This window comes from Sebastes umbrosus, chromosome 11, assembly GCF_015220745.1.
Source record: "Sebastes umbrosus isolate fSebUmb1 chromosome 11, fSebUmb1.pri, whole genome shotgun sequence".
In the NCBI taxonomy this organism is placed as follows: Eukaryota; Metazoa; Chordata; class Actinopteri; order Perciformes; family Sebastidae; genus Sebastes; species Sebastes umbrosus.
The window spans coordinates 25,731,029-25,748,243 of record NC_051279.1 but is presented as its reverse complement, the minus strand read 5'-3'; the positions used below and the strand labels follow the sequence as shown (position 1 = coordinate 25,748,243).

General features: G+C 40.5%; 1 protein-coding gene across 1 annotated transcript; it reads right to left on the bottom strand.

The window, feature by feature from the left end:
• Nucleotides 1-1,375: 1,375 nt before the first annotated feature.
• On the bottom strand, nucleotides 1,376-6,001 carry LOC119496381 (5-hydroxytryptamine receptor 1B). Its single transcript, XM_037783644.1, has 2 exons — nucleotides 5,776-6,001; nucleotides 1,376-2,692 (listed from the first exon to the last, which is right to left on the bottom strand). Exon 2 carries the CDS (start codon nucleotides 2,661-2,663, stop codon nucleotides 1,629-1,631), a length of 1,035 nt encoding a protein of 344 aa, XP_037639572.1. The 5' UTR covers nucleotides 2,664-2,692; nucleotides 5,776-6,001; the 3' UTR covers nucleotides 1,376-1,628.
• Between the last annotated feature and the right edge of the window lie 11,214 nt (nucleotides 6,002-17,215).

The window sequence follows — 17,215 nt, the reverse complement described above, 5'->3', positions numbered from 1 at the left end:
ATAGTAAAGCCGAGGACAGTGACTCCAACATCTTTCCTTCTCATCTCACTCTCATTGATTCAGTCCCTTTCATCCCTCCACTCTGTGACTCACCGGCGTCGAGGTGCACGGCAGAAAGTGATGTCACCCACAGCGATTGTGATTGCGGTTCTCTTTCTGCAGCAGCTTCTGTGTGATGAAGGCAGTTCAAGGACGGCAGCTTCAATACTCGTCAGAGAAACGGAGGATATATTTTCAGGCTCGTTTGTCGGACTTTTCTTTGCTTATTGAGTGAGAGTATTGAGTCTTCAGATAAAGAGCGTGCGGTTATGTGGAGCGAGAGGAAGCCTTCTGTGATTGTTTGCCAGCTAGTTTTTAAAAATGCAGCTGTGTTTAAATATGCATCAACCTTTTTTATAATTTTTCATTCCTCTCATGCGTGTTAATCATTTTAGGAACAGAGCAGCTTGAACAAGACATCAGAAACACACAAATATTATATGTAAGTGGTTTATTTTTATGTTATTTTGCTCTGCTTCGGATACTGATATCAGCCTGTCCAACATCTTTACATCTCGTGTCCAGTACCCAGATTTTGTTCACCCCTTAAGGCTGGCCCACGCTGCAAGATGTTTCAAATCATACCAGATGTGTAAAATGTGAGAGAGTCCACACACAACCACATGTTGTGTTAAATTTATCAGTTTTGTTCCTATAGTGTGCGGAGAGAATCAATTTTGCCAAAACAGCACACCACACACTTACAGATTCATTCATCAACAACAAGAGTTCCCACTAAAAGAAATCTCGCAAAATCTCTGGCGATCAAACGTGACTTTAGTGTTAACAGACATGGCGGACGACGGGCAGGAAGAATTATTGATGTTAGTTTTTACTTTGTACTGAAAATTGAGGAAGGATGGATGGATGAAGTCATGGAGACACGTTAAATAAACACTAATCAACCAGTTGGTTCTGCATTTCTGAGCTCCATCTTACTACTACTTTATGCTTCACGTTTAGCATTAGCTCATGCGTTAACCGCGGCCGCCATGACGGCAGTGGTTGTCCTTCCTTCTTCATTCAGCTTGGTTCTCAATTGTCTGTCGTTCTTTCCCACGTGACGCCGTCATCGTCTGTCCTCGGGGTTCCCCACACACAACAGGATATCCCTTCAGAAATATTGAACATGTTTAATATTTACCTTTTGAAATCGATGCGGCCAGGATGGACTTCAGATCCGATCGGGGGATGTAAAAACACTCACGTTGACTCATTGCCTATAGAAATAGCTAAAGCATATTTTTGGTGCCTGAAGCAAACATTTTAAAATATCCTAATACATCTTTACCCAATGTGCAATCACAAATCAGATTTTGTTTGTATCATGTTTTAATTGATCACTCCACAGACTGAAACAGGCTTCTGTTACACAGAACGAGACAAACGCCCACAACGAGGGACGTTTAATATCCAACAATAGTGATCTGAAAACTTTCCATGCTTTTCAATGATGTAAGAAAACCCTGTAATTTCACAACAGCAATCCACAGAACATGCAGACTCTCCTCTCAATGAGACGAGAGGAGAGTTTGTGTGACAAACAAACATCTAAATGATGCAACTCAAGTCTTTGGTCCCTGAACGTTTCAGCCCTTGGTTGTGTCTTTTCTCCGGAAAGGCATGAGGAGCTTATGTGCACAAAGTCTGAACTTCTGATCCTGCACACTGTAAATGATAACATTGCAGCAACTGTTGGTGGCCAAAATCCAGAAGGCAAAAAAGGAAAAATTGCACCATTTATTCCCCAAAACGTTCCCGACCACGAAGACGGCGATGGGGGTGAAGGAGGCGGTAAACGCTACAGTCAGCGTCCCTATTGTTCTGGCTGCTTTAATGTCAGAGAAAGTGGGCTTGCTTTTGCTTTGGCACTCGCTCTCGGCCAGGTGTTTCCTGCGCCGCGAGTGCTGCCTGATGCTGGACAGAGAGATGATGTTAATGACCACCGTTCCACCGAGGAGGGTGAAGTCAAACGCCGGGAAGAGGAGGAGGATGTTCCAGGCCTGGCTGGGGAACTCGCCGATGGTCCCCAGCGCGTAATTACACATCCGGCTGCAGGAGTTGTACTCCAGAGCGATCTCGCTGCTGAAAACCATCGGCGACACCGCCAAGAGGAAGCTCCCCACCCAGGAGAGGACGATGAGGATCGTGGTCCTTTTACGTGTAATCACAGAGTCCTTGTGCAGCGGACGCAACACGGCGATGCTCCGCTCAATCGTCAGCAGGAAGATGGTCGTGATGGAGACCAAGGTGCACCCGGCGAAGATGGGGCCGATGAAGTTGCACGGGTGGAAACTGACCAACTGAGAGTTGTACGAAGTCCACTCCGGTGCCGAATCCGTGACCATGAGGTAGACCTCGGCGTAGACGGAGAGCGGCACCACGAATATCCCCACCGCCAGATCAGCCACGGCGAGGGACGCCTTCAGGTATCCCTGCGGCGTGTGGAAGTGTTTAGTCCCGTAAATCACAGCCAGAGTCACCAAGTTCCCAAACAAGATGGCGAAGATCAGCAGCACCATGAAGAGCACCATGAGGATTTTGTTGGCCAGCGTACAGCAGCACACGGTGCAGTGTGCCGGTTCGGTTCGGTCCAGCATGGTCAGAGTGCTGGCCTCAATCATTGGATAAACTGCAACATTCACTTCATAGCCTGAAATTAAAAGAGAGGAAGATGTCAGTCGATGCACATATCAAAACAACTCTAGTAGCAAAGTGAGAGGAGTTATTTATGTGTCCTTAGGCCTGCAAGTAAATATCATTTTTTGCATAAATACTGTTCGAGTCTCTGATGGACATGAAACTCTTTGGTTGAATCTCAGCCCGTTCACACAAAATGGCATATAAATGCCACAATAATGATCATTTATAATTAGCGTGAAATCAGTACGCCTTTCTTGATTTCCATGTAAACGCAATCCGCATATAAATACTACAACAAACACTGGGCTTTAAACCAGGAGACCCGTGTTCAAGACCATTGTTGACCAGTGTTTTTTTTTTAAAGTTACGTAGTGACGATGTCACGTTTTTTGTTGATGTTTGTGATATGTTTTCTGTAGTTGTTTCCTTAAGTATTTTACTTAGTTTCCGTACTTATTTTAGCCCAACCATGATGTTTTCCCTAACCCTAACTAAGTGGATTTCTTGCCTGAACCTAACTGCGGAAACGCGAAAAACGCAAAAATTCGTATTCATGACACACTGAATGTCCGTGTAATGTCGTGGTATTTATACATCTTCCCGTGAGACCTGGTTGTGAATCATCAGTACAAAAGATGGACAAATATGTTAGAAAATAAAAATAAAACAATGAGAGGAGTCAACTACATCTCCCAACTTCCAATTGCAGAGCTTTAAATTTGATTGCATGAACCACTTAGGGCAAGTTGAAGTTTAAGATTATACATGGATGGATGGATGGATGGATGGATGGATGGATGGATGGATGGATGGATGGATGGATGGACGGATTGATAGATGATGATGGATGGATGGATGGATGGATGATGATGGATGGATTGATGGATGGATGGAGGGATGGATGGATAGATATATGGATGATGGATGATGGATGGATGGATGGATGGATGGATGGATGGATGGATGGATGGTTAGATGGATGATGGATGGATGGATAGATGGATAGATGGATGATAGATGGATGGATGGATGACGGATGGATGGATGGAGAGATGGAGGGATGGATGATGGATGGATGGATGGCTGATGGATGGATGGATGGATGGATGGATGGATGGATGGATGGATGGATTGATAGATGATGATGGATGGACTGATGGATGATGGATGGATGGATGGATGGATGGAGGGATGGATGATGGATGGATGGATGGATAGATATATGGATGATGGATGATGGAAGGATGGATGGACGGAAGGATAGATGGATTGATGATGGCTGATGGATGATGGATGATGGATGATGGATGATGGATGATGGATGGATGGATGGATGGATGGACGGATGGATAGATGGAGGGATGGATGATGGATGGATGGATGGATAGATATATGGATGATGGATGAAGGAAGGATGGATGGACGGAAGGATAGATGGATTGATGATGGCTGATGGATGATGGATGATGGATGATGGATGGATGGATGGACGGATGGATAGATGGATGGATGGATGGATGGATGGATGGATGATGGATGGATGGATGGACGGATGGATAGATGGATGGATGGATGGATGGATGGATGATGGATGGATGGATGGATGATGGACGATGGACACTACTTACTCCAGCTAGATGAGAGGTGACTGACAACAACAGCTGTAGTAGTAAAAAAAAAACAGCTGGGCTCGTGGCGCCTTTAATCCGCCACAAATCTGCATGCGCTGCAAAGTCAGGTTCCTGGACATCCTCCATCAGTTACACTTAGTCTAATTTAACAAATAGCTAACTGTCAGGAGGCTTATTTGGGGTTAATGATGAGCCTCCAGCGCGCCATTTGATTTAAAATGTTCCTTATTACTACTGTTCCTTCCGTGAAAATCATCAAACAGATTATTCAGTTTTGAGGAGCTCCACGTTTCAGCAGCTCTCCTGTCATCACTTGTTTTGCTTTTCACTTTCTGATGTGGTATCCTCGAGCTTTTGTTTTCACTGTACATCCATCTGCAGCAATCAGTCATGCAGAAACATCCTGCACATGCAGCCAATAATCCCCGGGATGCATAGAGAGAGAAACATCACTTGATCCACTCTGTCCAGCAGTCTGTGCGTCTCACAGGACGCACACTTTAAACATGTATTAGGATACTTGCGCTTCTGTCCGGCTCCCTTGTAGGTCTGACCAGGTACCACCCCCACACACACATTTCTGCCCACCCACACACACATACACAGTTATAATTATATACGACCTTCGAATTAACTTAAAAAAAAAATGTCTTTGTTATTGTTATTATTTACTTATTTATTTATTTATTTATCTCACTTATTATTGTAAGTGTTGGTATTATCATTGTTATTGACATTATTATCATGACCATCATCATCATCATCATCATCTTTATTATTATTCATATTATTAATATATATGTGTATGTGTATATACTGTATTATATATATATTTTACTCATTTATTTTCTTTTTGTTTTGTTTTTGTTCCCCCTATGCTCTACACATAAAAGGAAGGATGTCTTTATGTGTTTAAGAGTAGATATATGTCATATATGACCATCTAGCCTCATTCAATGCCAAACACCCACCCATTATCCACATCACACACGCACACACACGCACACACACGCACACACACACACACACACACACACACACACACTCATTCTTCAACCTGCTTTCATCCCCTTGTGTTGTTTTAGTTTTGTTTTGTTTTTGTACTTTGTTATTTGTCTTTCTCTGTATAATATATTTTGGTCTTTTTTATATATGTCCCTGATCATGTCTTCACTTGTTTTGTAATCACTTTATAACACAATAACATTTTTTTAAAAAGATGTATTATTAACCAGCAGATTTCACTCACTCACTCTGTTCTACAGTTTCTTAAAGGAAAGCATCATCATTTGAGGAAAACCCACAGATCTTTTGTTTTTTAGCGCACCTCCAAAGCAACTTTTTTTAAAACCAGTTTCCTGGTATCATCATAAGGTTTAATTCATCCTCTGACTCACACATTCATGCTCACATAATATAAAATATTAAATTATATAAATAATATTAAATATGACAGGCTCACTTTCAGCTTTAAATCCCCCTCAAGACGCAGAATCCAGCCGTCCGTGAAGCCGCATTCCTCTGCTGGATATCCGCAAACATCCACTAACATCCACTAACATCCACTAACATCCACTAGTCCTCAAGGTAGAAATAGAGAGTCCATCATCAGAACCAGAAAGAGAACTCTCTCTCCGGTGTGCCAGATGTTGAGCGCGAGGATGGATCCGCTGCGCTCTGCTCAGCTCCGCTCCGAGAGAGAGACTGGTAAAGTGTTTCCTCCGCTGGTTCCTCTATTGGCTGGCTGATGATGCTGATGACAGAGGATACCCCCCCCCCCCCCCCCCCCCCCCCCCCCCCCCCCCCCCCCCCCCCCCCCCCTCTATAGTATGAAGCGCACCAGGATGAGGAGGATGGGAGTGTCTCCTCTCATCCAAGTGGTTCATTTATCTGACGGTGAATCCTGAGGAAGAATCATTATTAAGGCAAGGCAAGGCAAGGCAGTGTAAGAGCCATATTGTATTATTTACAGTTTTTGCATTTGATTATTATTTAAAAAGTACATAGTGCTATGCCATCAAAAATGTTTGACATACATTAAAATTTAGGTCAGTTAGTCATGTAATAGAATGGGCTTTGATCTACACACGTGGACAAAATTGTTGGTACCCTTCCGTTAAAGAAAGAAAAACCCACAATGGTCACTGAAATAACTTGAAACTGACAAAAGTAATAGTAAATAAAGATTTACTGAAAATTAACTAATGAAAATCAGACATTGCTTTTGAATTGTGTTTCAACAGAATCATTTTAAAAAACAAACTAATGAAACTGTCCTGGACAAAAATGATGGTACCCCTAGAAAAGATGTAAAATAATGTGACCATAGGGACATATTAAACTAAGGTGTGTCCTGTAAATAGCATCACAGGTATCTTCAAACTTGTAATCAGTCAGTCTGCCTATCTAAAGGGTGAAAAGTAGTCACTGTGCTGTTTGGCATCATGGTGTGTACCACACTGAACATGGACCACAGAAAGCTAAGGAGAGAGTTGTCTCAGGAGATCAGAAAGAACATTATAGACCTTCATGTTAAAGGTAAAGGCTATAAGACCATCTCCAAGCAGCTTGACGTTCCTGTGACTACAGCTGCACATATTATTCAGAAGTTTAAGGTCCACGGGACTGTAGCCAACCTCCCTGGACGTGGCCGCAAGAGGAAAATTGATGACAAATTGAAGAGACGGATAATACGAATGGTAACCAAAGAGCCCAGAACAACTTCCAAAGAGATTAGAGGTGAACTCCAAGGTCAAGGTACATCAGTGTCAGATCGCACCATCCGTCGCTGTTTGAGCCAAAGTGGACTGTATGGAAGACGACCGAGGAGGACGCAAATCATAAAAAAGTGAGTATTTTTATCTTAGTTTTATATGTACATACATCATTTTATACCAGGGGTGCCCAAATTCCTTCTCTTGGAGGGCCAAGGCGCCACATATATAGCACGTATCTTTCAATAACGGTCACTGCATATACTTCATCACCTGCTCTGCATGTCGCTCGTTGTACTACGCCACTTTCTGCAAAAACATCGACATTCAAGGTATCCGTGGTTTGCAGAAACGTACAATGCCAATATTATTCCCTAGCCGACTGACTAATAGTGCTGCTTGTATTGTTGAACTCACTGATAATTAAAACACCACCAGCTCTCTGGTGTCTAATCCTGTCCAGACTCTGGTTTTTCCTCGGAACCTACTTCAATCTTTTATTTCAGAAACCTGTGACTGCAGCGGTCTGAGTGAACAGTAGTAAACAAACGCTGGCTGTTTGGACTAATAGTATCATGTATCTGTAGGTTTGGCTCCTGTCCTGCGTTGGCAGAAGTGGACACAACAAAACAAAAGCATAATCCCGTGCTTCTCTGTGTGTGGCGGGTAATCCTTAATCCGGAGGTCACAGCGAGCGGCCGCGGTCCGATGTTTCAGATTACAGAGTTTTGAGTTTGTTCCTGGACGGGAAACCTGTCAGCTGCTTCATTTCATGACTCCCTCTCCTCTTATAACCACATAAAGGGCAATTCCACCTGTTTTAAACTTCACATACTGTATGTTGTTTCTGCTCCACTGACTGATGTTTCACACTGTACCTTTAAGTGAAAGTAATTCTACCACAATGTAGAAAGACTCTGTTACAAGTAAAAGTCCTGCATTCAAAATCTTACATTAAAGGTACAGTGTGTAGGATTTGGCGACATCTAGTGGTGTGGTTGCAGGTTGCAACCAATTGCGTATCCCTCCACTCACTCCTCCCTTTCGGTAACGTGAGCCGCCGAGTGCAAAACCATCCAAACCATAATAACACGACTTTAGGAGCAACGGAAGTCAGACGGCGGCTGGTGGTACCACGGTTTTGCACTCTGCGGCTCACGTTATCGCAGTTTCACAAGCTTCAGGTAACGTAAAAACATAAAAGGCTCTCTCTAGAGCCAGTCTTTGGTTCGTCCGTTCCAAAGAGTATAGAAGCAATGAGGCGAAACTGGTATTTTTTGACAACGGCTGCTGCCGCCATGTTGGAATTATTGAAACGCTTATTATATTTATAATGTTTTATTGTTCAACACAGGCCATTTCGGTAGAATATAACAATAGAATAGAAATAATTTAGTTTTACTTTTGTAAGGCACTTTTTAGGCGGACGTTTTACTGGCGTCCAGTAGTCGCTTCCCTACTAAATGCTACACGCTGTTTCTTTAAGTAAATGTGCAAAAGTATAAAAATATACTCAAAGTACCTAAAGTACTTATTATGCAGAATGATCTATATTATAATTATTAATGCATTAATGCGTTCATCACTTTGATGATGCAGCTGGTAAAGGTGGAGCTTATTTTAAACTTATTTATATACTGCTGGGTAGTTAAATCTATAATAATACATTATAATTTATTTATATTTTATAGAGTAAAATGTACAATATTTCCCTCAGAGTAGTTGTATAAAGTAGCATAATATATCATAAAATGAAAATACTTTGTAATTCATTGTGTCCTATCTGAGCTGCACACTTCAAAACAACGAGAAGAACGCAGACAAAAACACAAATCTGTCACAAATTAGCGTTCATGTATCAACCCGTTGCTTGACTGTTTTCCAGGTCTTTCAATTTTAAATGCAGCGTTCATCCTCAGTCAGCATGATACGGTAACGGCGTGCACAGAAAGCGTGCTCTGATGTACTACATTTAAAGAAAACATGCACATGATGATGAAAAAGTGTGTCTCATTATTTATTTATAATAAAAAAAAAAGCTACAAGACCCCCCCATGTGGTTTTAATGATGTCTTCAGGGATTTGTGTGTTAGAGATGAATTCAGCACCACATCCCTGCAGGCTAAAGACTATTTTATGTGCATTTATTCACGAAGACAACTATACTATTAACCTTTGTGAATAAGTCACTAAAATTGCACTCAGTAATACACTGTAATTCATATATATCCCACGAAATTAAATTATAATCCACGTAATCGTGAGGCAGGACATATAAAGAGTGACAAATGTTGTGTTGGGAGGAGGTCAGGATGGATCGGTGGGTCAAAAAATACAGGATTTTTGCCAGGAGTTTGTGAAATAGTCACAAAATGTAATCTATTTGATTCGTGTACATATACACAAATTTCACTTTTTTTCGTGACGCTCAGCACGACTTTCAACAACGTATTTTCGTGCTTTTTCCTACGAACGTCCAGCAACACCTGACGCACGTATAAAACTACAAACAATAAAACTACTTAGTTAGGTTTAGGAATAGATCGACTTGGTTAGGTTTAGGCAACAAAACTACATGGTTAAGTTTAAGAATAGATCGCGGTTTGGGTTAAAATAACTCTGCTGTGACTTAAGTACAGAAGTTATGTGACAAATAAATCAACGCTGACTTCTGGTTTCACACGGCACATGAACACCGGTCTCCCGGGTTAAAGTTCTGTGTTTTTTGACCTAGCCATCCACCACGACCTCCTCCCTAAGCGGCGTTCACCGCTCTTCATACTTCCCTATTCACAATTACGTGGATTACATACAAATTGATTTTGCGCTGACCATCATGAACATTTTTTTTTAATTAATTTCTTTGTACACGAATCAATATATTGAATTTCGTGACTGTTTACGAACTGCTGTGCGACTGGGCTGAGATGCAAAACCACAAGTCAAAGTGTCAACTAGCATTGACTCTCTGCTTCTTTGACTTGTGTTGGACCATAGATAGCCCATCAGGAAACAAAACAGCATGTCCTTTTCAGTCATATTAGCGCCATGATTGTCCAGACGGTCACGTTCCCCAGATGATGAATCCTAATGACGCTGCTGATCCTCTCACTATTCCGCCACCAGCAGGTCAACATTTTTAATCATGGTTCTCAGATGATTTTTCCTCTAGTGCCACCATGAGGTTGACATTTTTGGCTTTAAGTGAAATGTCTCAACAACTATTGGATGGATTGCCATCAAATCTGATTCAGACATTCATGTTTCCCTCCGGATAAATAAAGAGATGGAAAAACATTTTCGGAAAAAAAAATACAAACGGTAGTCAACGGCGAGAGACAAATATTTTTTCTATCCCGTTTGAATTTCACCATGAGTCACACATATGATGTTTGTCAATTTAAAAGATCATTTTTCAAGTCAAGAAAGTCTCAGTTTGTCGTAGGTTTGTTGTAGTATCATTTAGTTTTGTGCGAAACCGCTTAGTGAACTACATCTCTCGTCTCGCACAACATACGTCACCAACACTAGCTAGCTAGCTAACTTACAGTAGCTATGTTCCATGATACCTTATCTTACCTGATGTGTTTTAAAGAAGGATCAGACCCGTTTGCGGTGTGAGTCATCCCAGTAGGAAAACAAACAGGCATCGTAGCTTCAGAGAGAGAGACGTCACTACCACACTTTTAGATTTCTCGTCTTTCTAATGACGTATTTTCACAGTCTGATACTTCAACAGTTTCACAACAAACTGAGACTTTCTTCTTCTGCAGTGGTTTAATGGCACCATAAACCAGTGAACTCATATTACAGAAGTATATCAGTAGTGGATGGAAATGCACATTCATTTGCATTTTCTTCTGTAGATTGTCTGGAAGTTTGGCTAAAATTTGTGTTACATTTAAATGGAAACCTGACCACCCAGATACACAGTCTTCTGCAACAGGCAACGTGATTCTGCATATCACATACATATATGATGTTTATGTTAGTTTTATCTGCTCTGCAATACAATTAAAACAAACACAGTAAATGTGTAATTCCCATTTTGCTGCATATTTAGAGCTGTTTATGCATTGTTTATACATGTCCACTAATAATGCATTTTCTACTTTGTTAAAGCTGAGCCTCACAAGGCAAAACACACCTTGAGTTGTAAAGCATAATGTGATACTGGAGGTGTAATGCTGTGAGGAGTTAAGCCGTGCAGTTGAAGGACATTAATCTGGATTTATACCTCTTCATCAGGCGTGATGGTGGTCCTGTAGATACCTCTGGTGTAGTAATTAATGTATAGACCAGAGCTGAATTTCAGCACCAGATGGATGCGTGGAAACATGAAAACCTATAATCATTATGTATCTCGAAGCTCCGTCATTCACTGTGATAGAAAGATACGCTCTGTTATGTTTCTCTTAACATGTTGAGCAACTAATTTGAAGCACATTTCTTTATATGAATGTGACAGTTCAATCTTAACTTTCTGAAAAGGTTGGCAAAATAAAACATGATTCTGCATATTACTTTTATGAATATATGTTCAAGAAGACGCGAGGGGGCTACATACTCCATGGAGCATCAGTAACCCTGGTTCATCGTGGCGTTTTCATGGCATTTAACTGTTATGAACGCCCCCAACGCCATCGCTATTTTTATTCTTTATTTTATTTTACAGTAATGGGACCTAAATATTTGTTTCTCTACAGTTGAGAGCCATCAGAGGCAATACAAATGCTCCCAAATCCCCGGATTTTATCATTTTTAAGTATTTTGTAGTGATTTAATTATTTTACTCAAAGGCTGAAGTTGAATTAAATGAGTATTTTTGTCTAATCCACGTCCAGAAGATGCCAAGACCGAGGCTACAGCCACACTAATATGTTTTAGTTTTAAAACGGGGTCAACAGCGTTTTCAAACGTCTCCGTTTTAGAGGCTCGAAAACGCTGGATCAGTGTTGACGCTAGGCATAAACGTAGCATACGTTTTAAAAACGAAAATGTGGATGAAGGTGAATACCCAGTTCACTTTAGGAGGCCGATCATTCCTCTGTGTCATCAAACGCCTTCAAATAACGGCACATAGTGAGCAGATTCAGAGCAGCAGAACGACAACAGAAGAGAGGAAGCCAGAGGGGAAGTTATACAGTATACAGAGAGAGATGGAGATCATTACTGGGGGGGGGGATTGCCGTCTGCAATCCCATCGCTGCAGACGGCAGCCGGCATGCCACCACCGAGTGTTGGATTAATTCTCTCTGACCGTGATGTTGTTGCTTGTCTGTGTGGACAGACAACCACCGACTCTCTGACTCCCCCTCCTCATAACTTCCTCCCGCCCCACCCTGACCCCCCTCCCAACCCCTGCTGGGTGGATCTCTGGGGTGCTGATGGCGCTCGGCAGGGAGGCTGATGAGGCTCTGGATTCCAGGCGACAGATGGGAGAGTTTGCAGGCAGCTGAGCTTCACGGTCCGCCGCATGCAGAGCTCCGCCTGAGTCATGTTTGAGTGTGCAGTGATGTCATCTTTGCTTGGACTTGTGTGTCCGAGCCATTGGGGGGTGGGGTCGGGGGGGGTGCGGGGGAGTGGTTTGTGGGAGAGGTTGCCTGAGCTGCTGCTATAAGATCATTACAAGAGACACGGCTGACTGCACACTGCACTTTACATTTATGTAACAGAGTTTTGTGACAATGTAGAGGACATGATGTGTCGAAAAGTATGTGGACAAATGAACATTATGTGGTTCCACGTGCTGCTATCACAGCCTCCAATCCTCTGGCTTCTGCTCCAATCCAGAGACAAGAGTATTAGAGTTCAAACTGTCGACAAAAAAGTCCAACATCAAACACTCATCTGCTTGTTCTGTCTGTTCTATCTGCCAAAGGAATTATTGTTTATTGGGTTTAACTGTCCCTTTAACATCTCTTCAGTCTAAAAGTATAGGGGGTGCTATAGGAGGCCCTATTGGCTTTTACTATAAATATATGATAATGACATACAGTATACTGACCTGTTCCAGAGGAAGTTCAGTCTGCATTAATTCAGCCACCACAGAAATAAACAACAATGGCAGCACACAAGGCCTGTCAGTCAAACGTGGTTAAGTGACAGCTGCACTGATGCATCGTGGGTCTGCAGAGCCTGAGTCAGCTCCGATCTCCCACCTGACAACCTGAGACAGAGACAGAAGAAGAGCGACTTGTCCACCTCCAGTCCAGATTCAGAGAAGGTCAAAGGTCACAGAGCTTCCTTAAAGCTTCTCTAGACCACTAAATACTTCAGACCTGTTTGATAGTGACAAATAAAACACATTTAGCTGTGCTATAGCGCGGAGGTGTAGCACCCTCTGGTTCCCCCCAGGCTAACACTGTTAGCTCTGTTAGCTCTGTTGCATTTGTAAGTACCGTTAGCTCCAACAAACACTGGACTTTTGACCAGGAGACCCGTGTTCGAGGCCATTGGTGACCGGTGTTTTGTTTTGTAAGTTACGTTAGTAACGATTGTGACGTGTTTTTTGTACATGTTTTATTTAGTTTACGTTCTTATTTATTCATCTTACTGCAAATGTTTGCGTGGTGTACAAATAAAACGTTAAAATGCGTACTCATGACACGCAGAATGTCTGTTTAATGTTGTGGTATTTATACGCCTTCCCATGACATCAGGTTGGTTAGCTACTAGCTGCCAGCCCAGCCGTTGCCATGTTGAGAGCCGTCAGAGTCAACAGACATGTTCCCAAACTCTTTAGCACCTTTAAGTATTTTGTAGTGATTCAATTCTTTTACTCAGCAGCTAAAGATAAATTAAATAGTATATCCTTACTGTCTGAATGCGTTATCTGTGTGTGAAAACAGCCCCGTTAGGTCACTGTGTTTTTCTCAGGGATGTGATTAGTGTTGCTATAATTGCTGTGTCCTAATCTGGTCTCAGGTCAGCATTTAGCTCTGTGACGAAGCCTCAGTTCGGCTTTACACTTCCTCTCTAGAGATCTGATAGATTCAGGAAGTGAGTGTGATCGCTGTGTTTCCTGATCATCTTCATCCTGATCATCTTCACCTCTCCTCAGGTCTTATGACGGAACCTGAGACACAGCATTAAGTTTCTGTGCACCACAAACTTCCTAATTTGCTTTTTCCTTCGCTGTTAACAGAGAAAAACGTTTGTTCAGGGTCCCAGAATTTGCAGATATGCCTCCGGGCAACACAAACTGTGCACACTTTGACATAAAATGTACTTTTAAGCCTCTGAAAAGTTAATTATATCACAAACTGTTCAGCAAGAAACTCAAGAAACTGCACTAAAAAAGAAGAAATGTACTGTTAGTTTGTTGGTTGTTTCACCCTGCAGCACTTTTTTACACTGCATGTACAAACAGTGCTTTATAAATAAACTCTCAGAGACTTTTTAGTTTCTTTCAGTGATTTTAAATGTGATTATTCTTACGCACATTTTGTAAAGTTAATTTCCAAAACCAAATACTTAAAAAAGATTTCAGTATTAAGCGTTAAAGTTAATTCTTGACGTTGATAATAACTAACCTCAACTCACAGTCCTCCACGGTCGGCTACTAGCTTTTTCTGGAGCTTTCAACCACATCACTGTCTTCATCTGTGAATGCAGGTTACTGAATTGTCATGAGGAGTAGCTGTTAGGATCTCATCCACAGAACTTTTAGGACTTCTCATCTGTGTTGACTGAGAATGAAAAACATGTGTGATAGGGTGGAAAGCTCAGGAACAAGCTAGTAAGTGGACCTTGAGTTGAGTCTGTTCTGTCAAACTACTATTTCCAAAGGAAAGAATGAAGTTTTATCCTTTACTTTTAAGACAACGCAGATTAGAAGTCTTAAAAGTGATGTCAACAGATCTATGAAAACTCCATTTGCTGATGAAGACTGTGTGATATGGTTGAAAGCTTTACCAAAAGCTACTAAGTGGGCCTTGAGTTCAGGTCTTCTGAAACATTACTTTAGAAGAGTATTTTTTGTTTCCAGATACAAAAAGAAAACAGTATTTCAGAGAAGAAGACACGATTGAAAGAAAGTGAAGATACAGATACATGTCCTGTCCTGTTGAGCAGGTCTCCTCCCAACAGCTCCTCATGCTGCCTTCACTGAACGTAGGAATAACCACAACAGCTTCACGTCACTTGTTGAGACTCGTTTGAAGGGAGTCACCCCAGGTGAATAGGCTAAAAGATTAACTAGTAGATATCACCATGAAACTTCCCCTGTTGATTACTGACATTAAGACAATTTTTGTTTTGTATTACAAGTTTTTTGAAATGTTATGTTTAAATATGCAAATTATGCATTATTTCATCAAATATAATTTGCATAAATTTCCAGAACAGAAATGTGAACATTAAATCAGAAAATACTGTCAACAGCCATAAAAAAAAAAAATTCTCCATGTTTTTAGGTATAAAAATGTTGTTTAAATCAGACTATGAATGATATATGAAGAAACCCCTATGTAAAAACCTTCAGAATATAAAGAGGAATGAAACTGGAAAGTTTGGTGGATGTAAGTGCTGCTGAAGTGGAGATTTCTGGCTCAGAGTCTGAGAAAAAAACAGCCTTTAAAGATATGGATTATTCTTTTAACCTTTATTTAACCAGGCAAGTCAATTAAGAACAAATTCTTATTTACAATGACGGCCTGGTAAAAGGCAAAGACTCTTGAGAGAAGGGGGAAGATATATCAAAAGTTAAAAAGACTGCACTGACATACAGTACATGAAAAGCATTACATAAAAGAAAATGCAGAAAGGCAAACAATCAGCGGACTGTAGCAGACAAACCGTATCAGGCAATAAAAAACAAGAGAGAGTAACAAGTAGTAAAGACAAACAATCACAACAAGCTTTACATGTAACAGCAATTACTACATAACAGATATGCTGACATCAGACAGTAGCAGAGAAACAGCAGCAGCAGGATTGTAAAATTCACTACATTTTGAAAACACTGCAAGTGAGTAAAAATATTAACTAATACATATCACCGTGAAACTTTCCCAGTTTACATTAAGCCAACAATTTATTTGTATTACAAGTTTTCTGAAATGTTATGTTTAAATATGCAAATGAGGCATTATCTAATGCTAACTTTTGGTGAATTTAGGAGAAATCTACAGACTATAGACAAAGTAGTGAAATAAACACCTAAATGTGTATTTTGTGTCAGGGCCGGCTTAGGGTATAGGCCACATAGGCGTTCGCCTAGGGCATCAGCCTCTTGGGGATGCTGGTCGCCCTCTAAAAAATATATATATTTTTAAAATGCCGGTGGGCATTTTTATTTATTTATGTATTTATTTATATTATTTTTTGAATGTATTTATTTAATTTTGCACTTATATTTATTTATTTTATATATATTTTTAAATGTATGTATCTATTTATGTATTTATGCATTTGCATTTCACCCTTATTTATTTCTTTATTTTTATTTATATCTCAAATAGATATAGACATACAGCTACAACAAGGACAACAAAGCTGAACACAGATAAATAAATAAAAATAACATAGAACTATTGTGTACTATGTTTATTTTTACCTATCTTTATAAGTCATATTATGATGTTTAAAGGATCTGAATACTTTAAATTTATCTTTGTATTAATTCCCTAATTTATTTACTCTTCTGTTTAATTTTCACTTTTATTTATTTATGTATTTACATGTATTAATTTTTGAATGTATTTATTTAATTTTGGATTTATTTATTCATTTATTTTAAATGTATTTATTTATTCATTTTTGCACTTATTTTTCATTTATTTTATATATTTTTTTTTTAAATGTATGTATCTATTTATGCTTTTATGCATTTGCATTTCACCCTTATTTATTTCTTTAGTTTTATTTATATCTCATATTGAAATAGACATACAGCTACAGCAAGGACAACAATGGCCCAACACATCACCGGGTGCGAGCTGCCCAGCCTGCAGGAGCTGTTCATCTAGAGGTGCCTCAGGAAGTCACTGAGGGTCATTAAAGACACCACACAGCACAACACACAACAACCTGTTTTCCCTCTTGCCCTCTGGTAGAAGATACAGGACCCCCAGGACTCTCACCAGCAGACTGAGGAACATTTTTTTCCCCCCAGGCCATCAGACTTTTAAATAGATAATTCATATGACACTTCTCAATCATATAAATTATAATGTATATACTGTT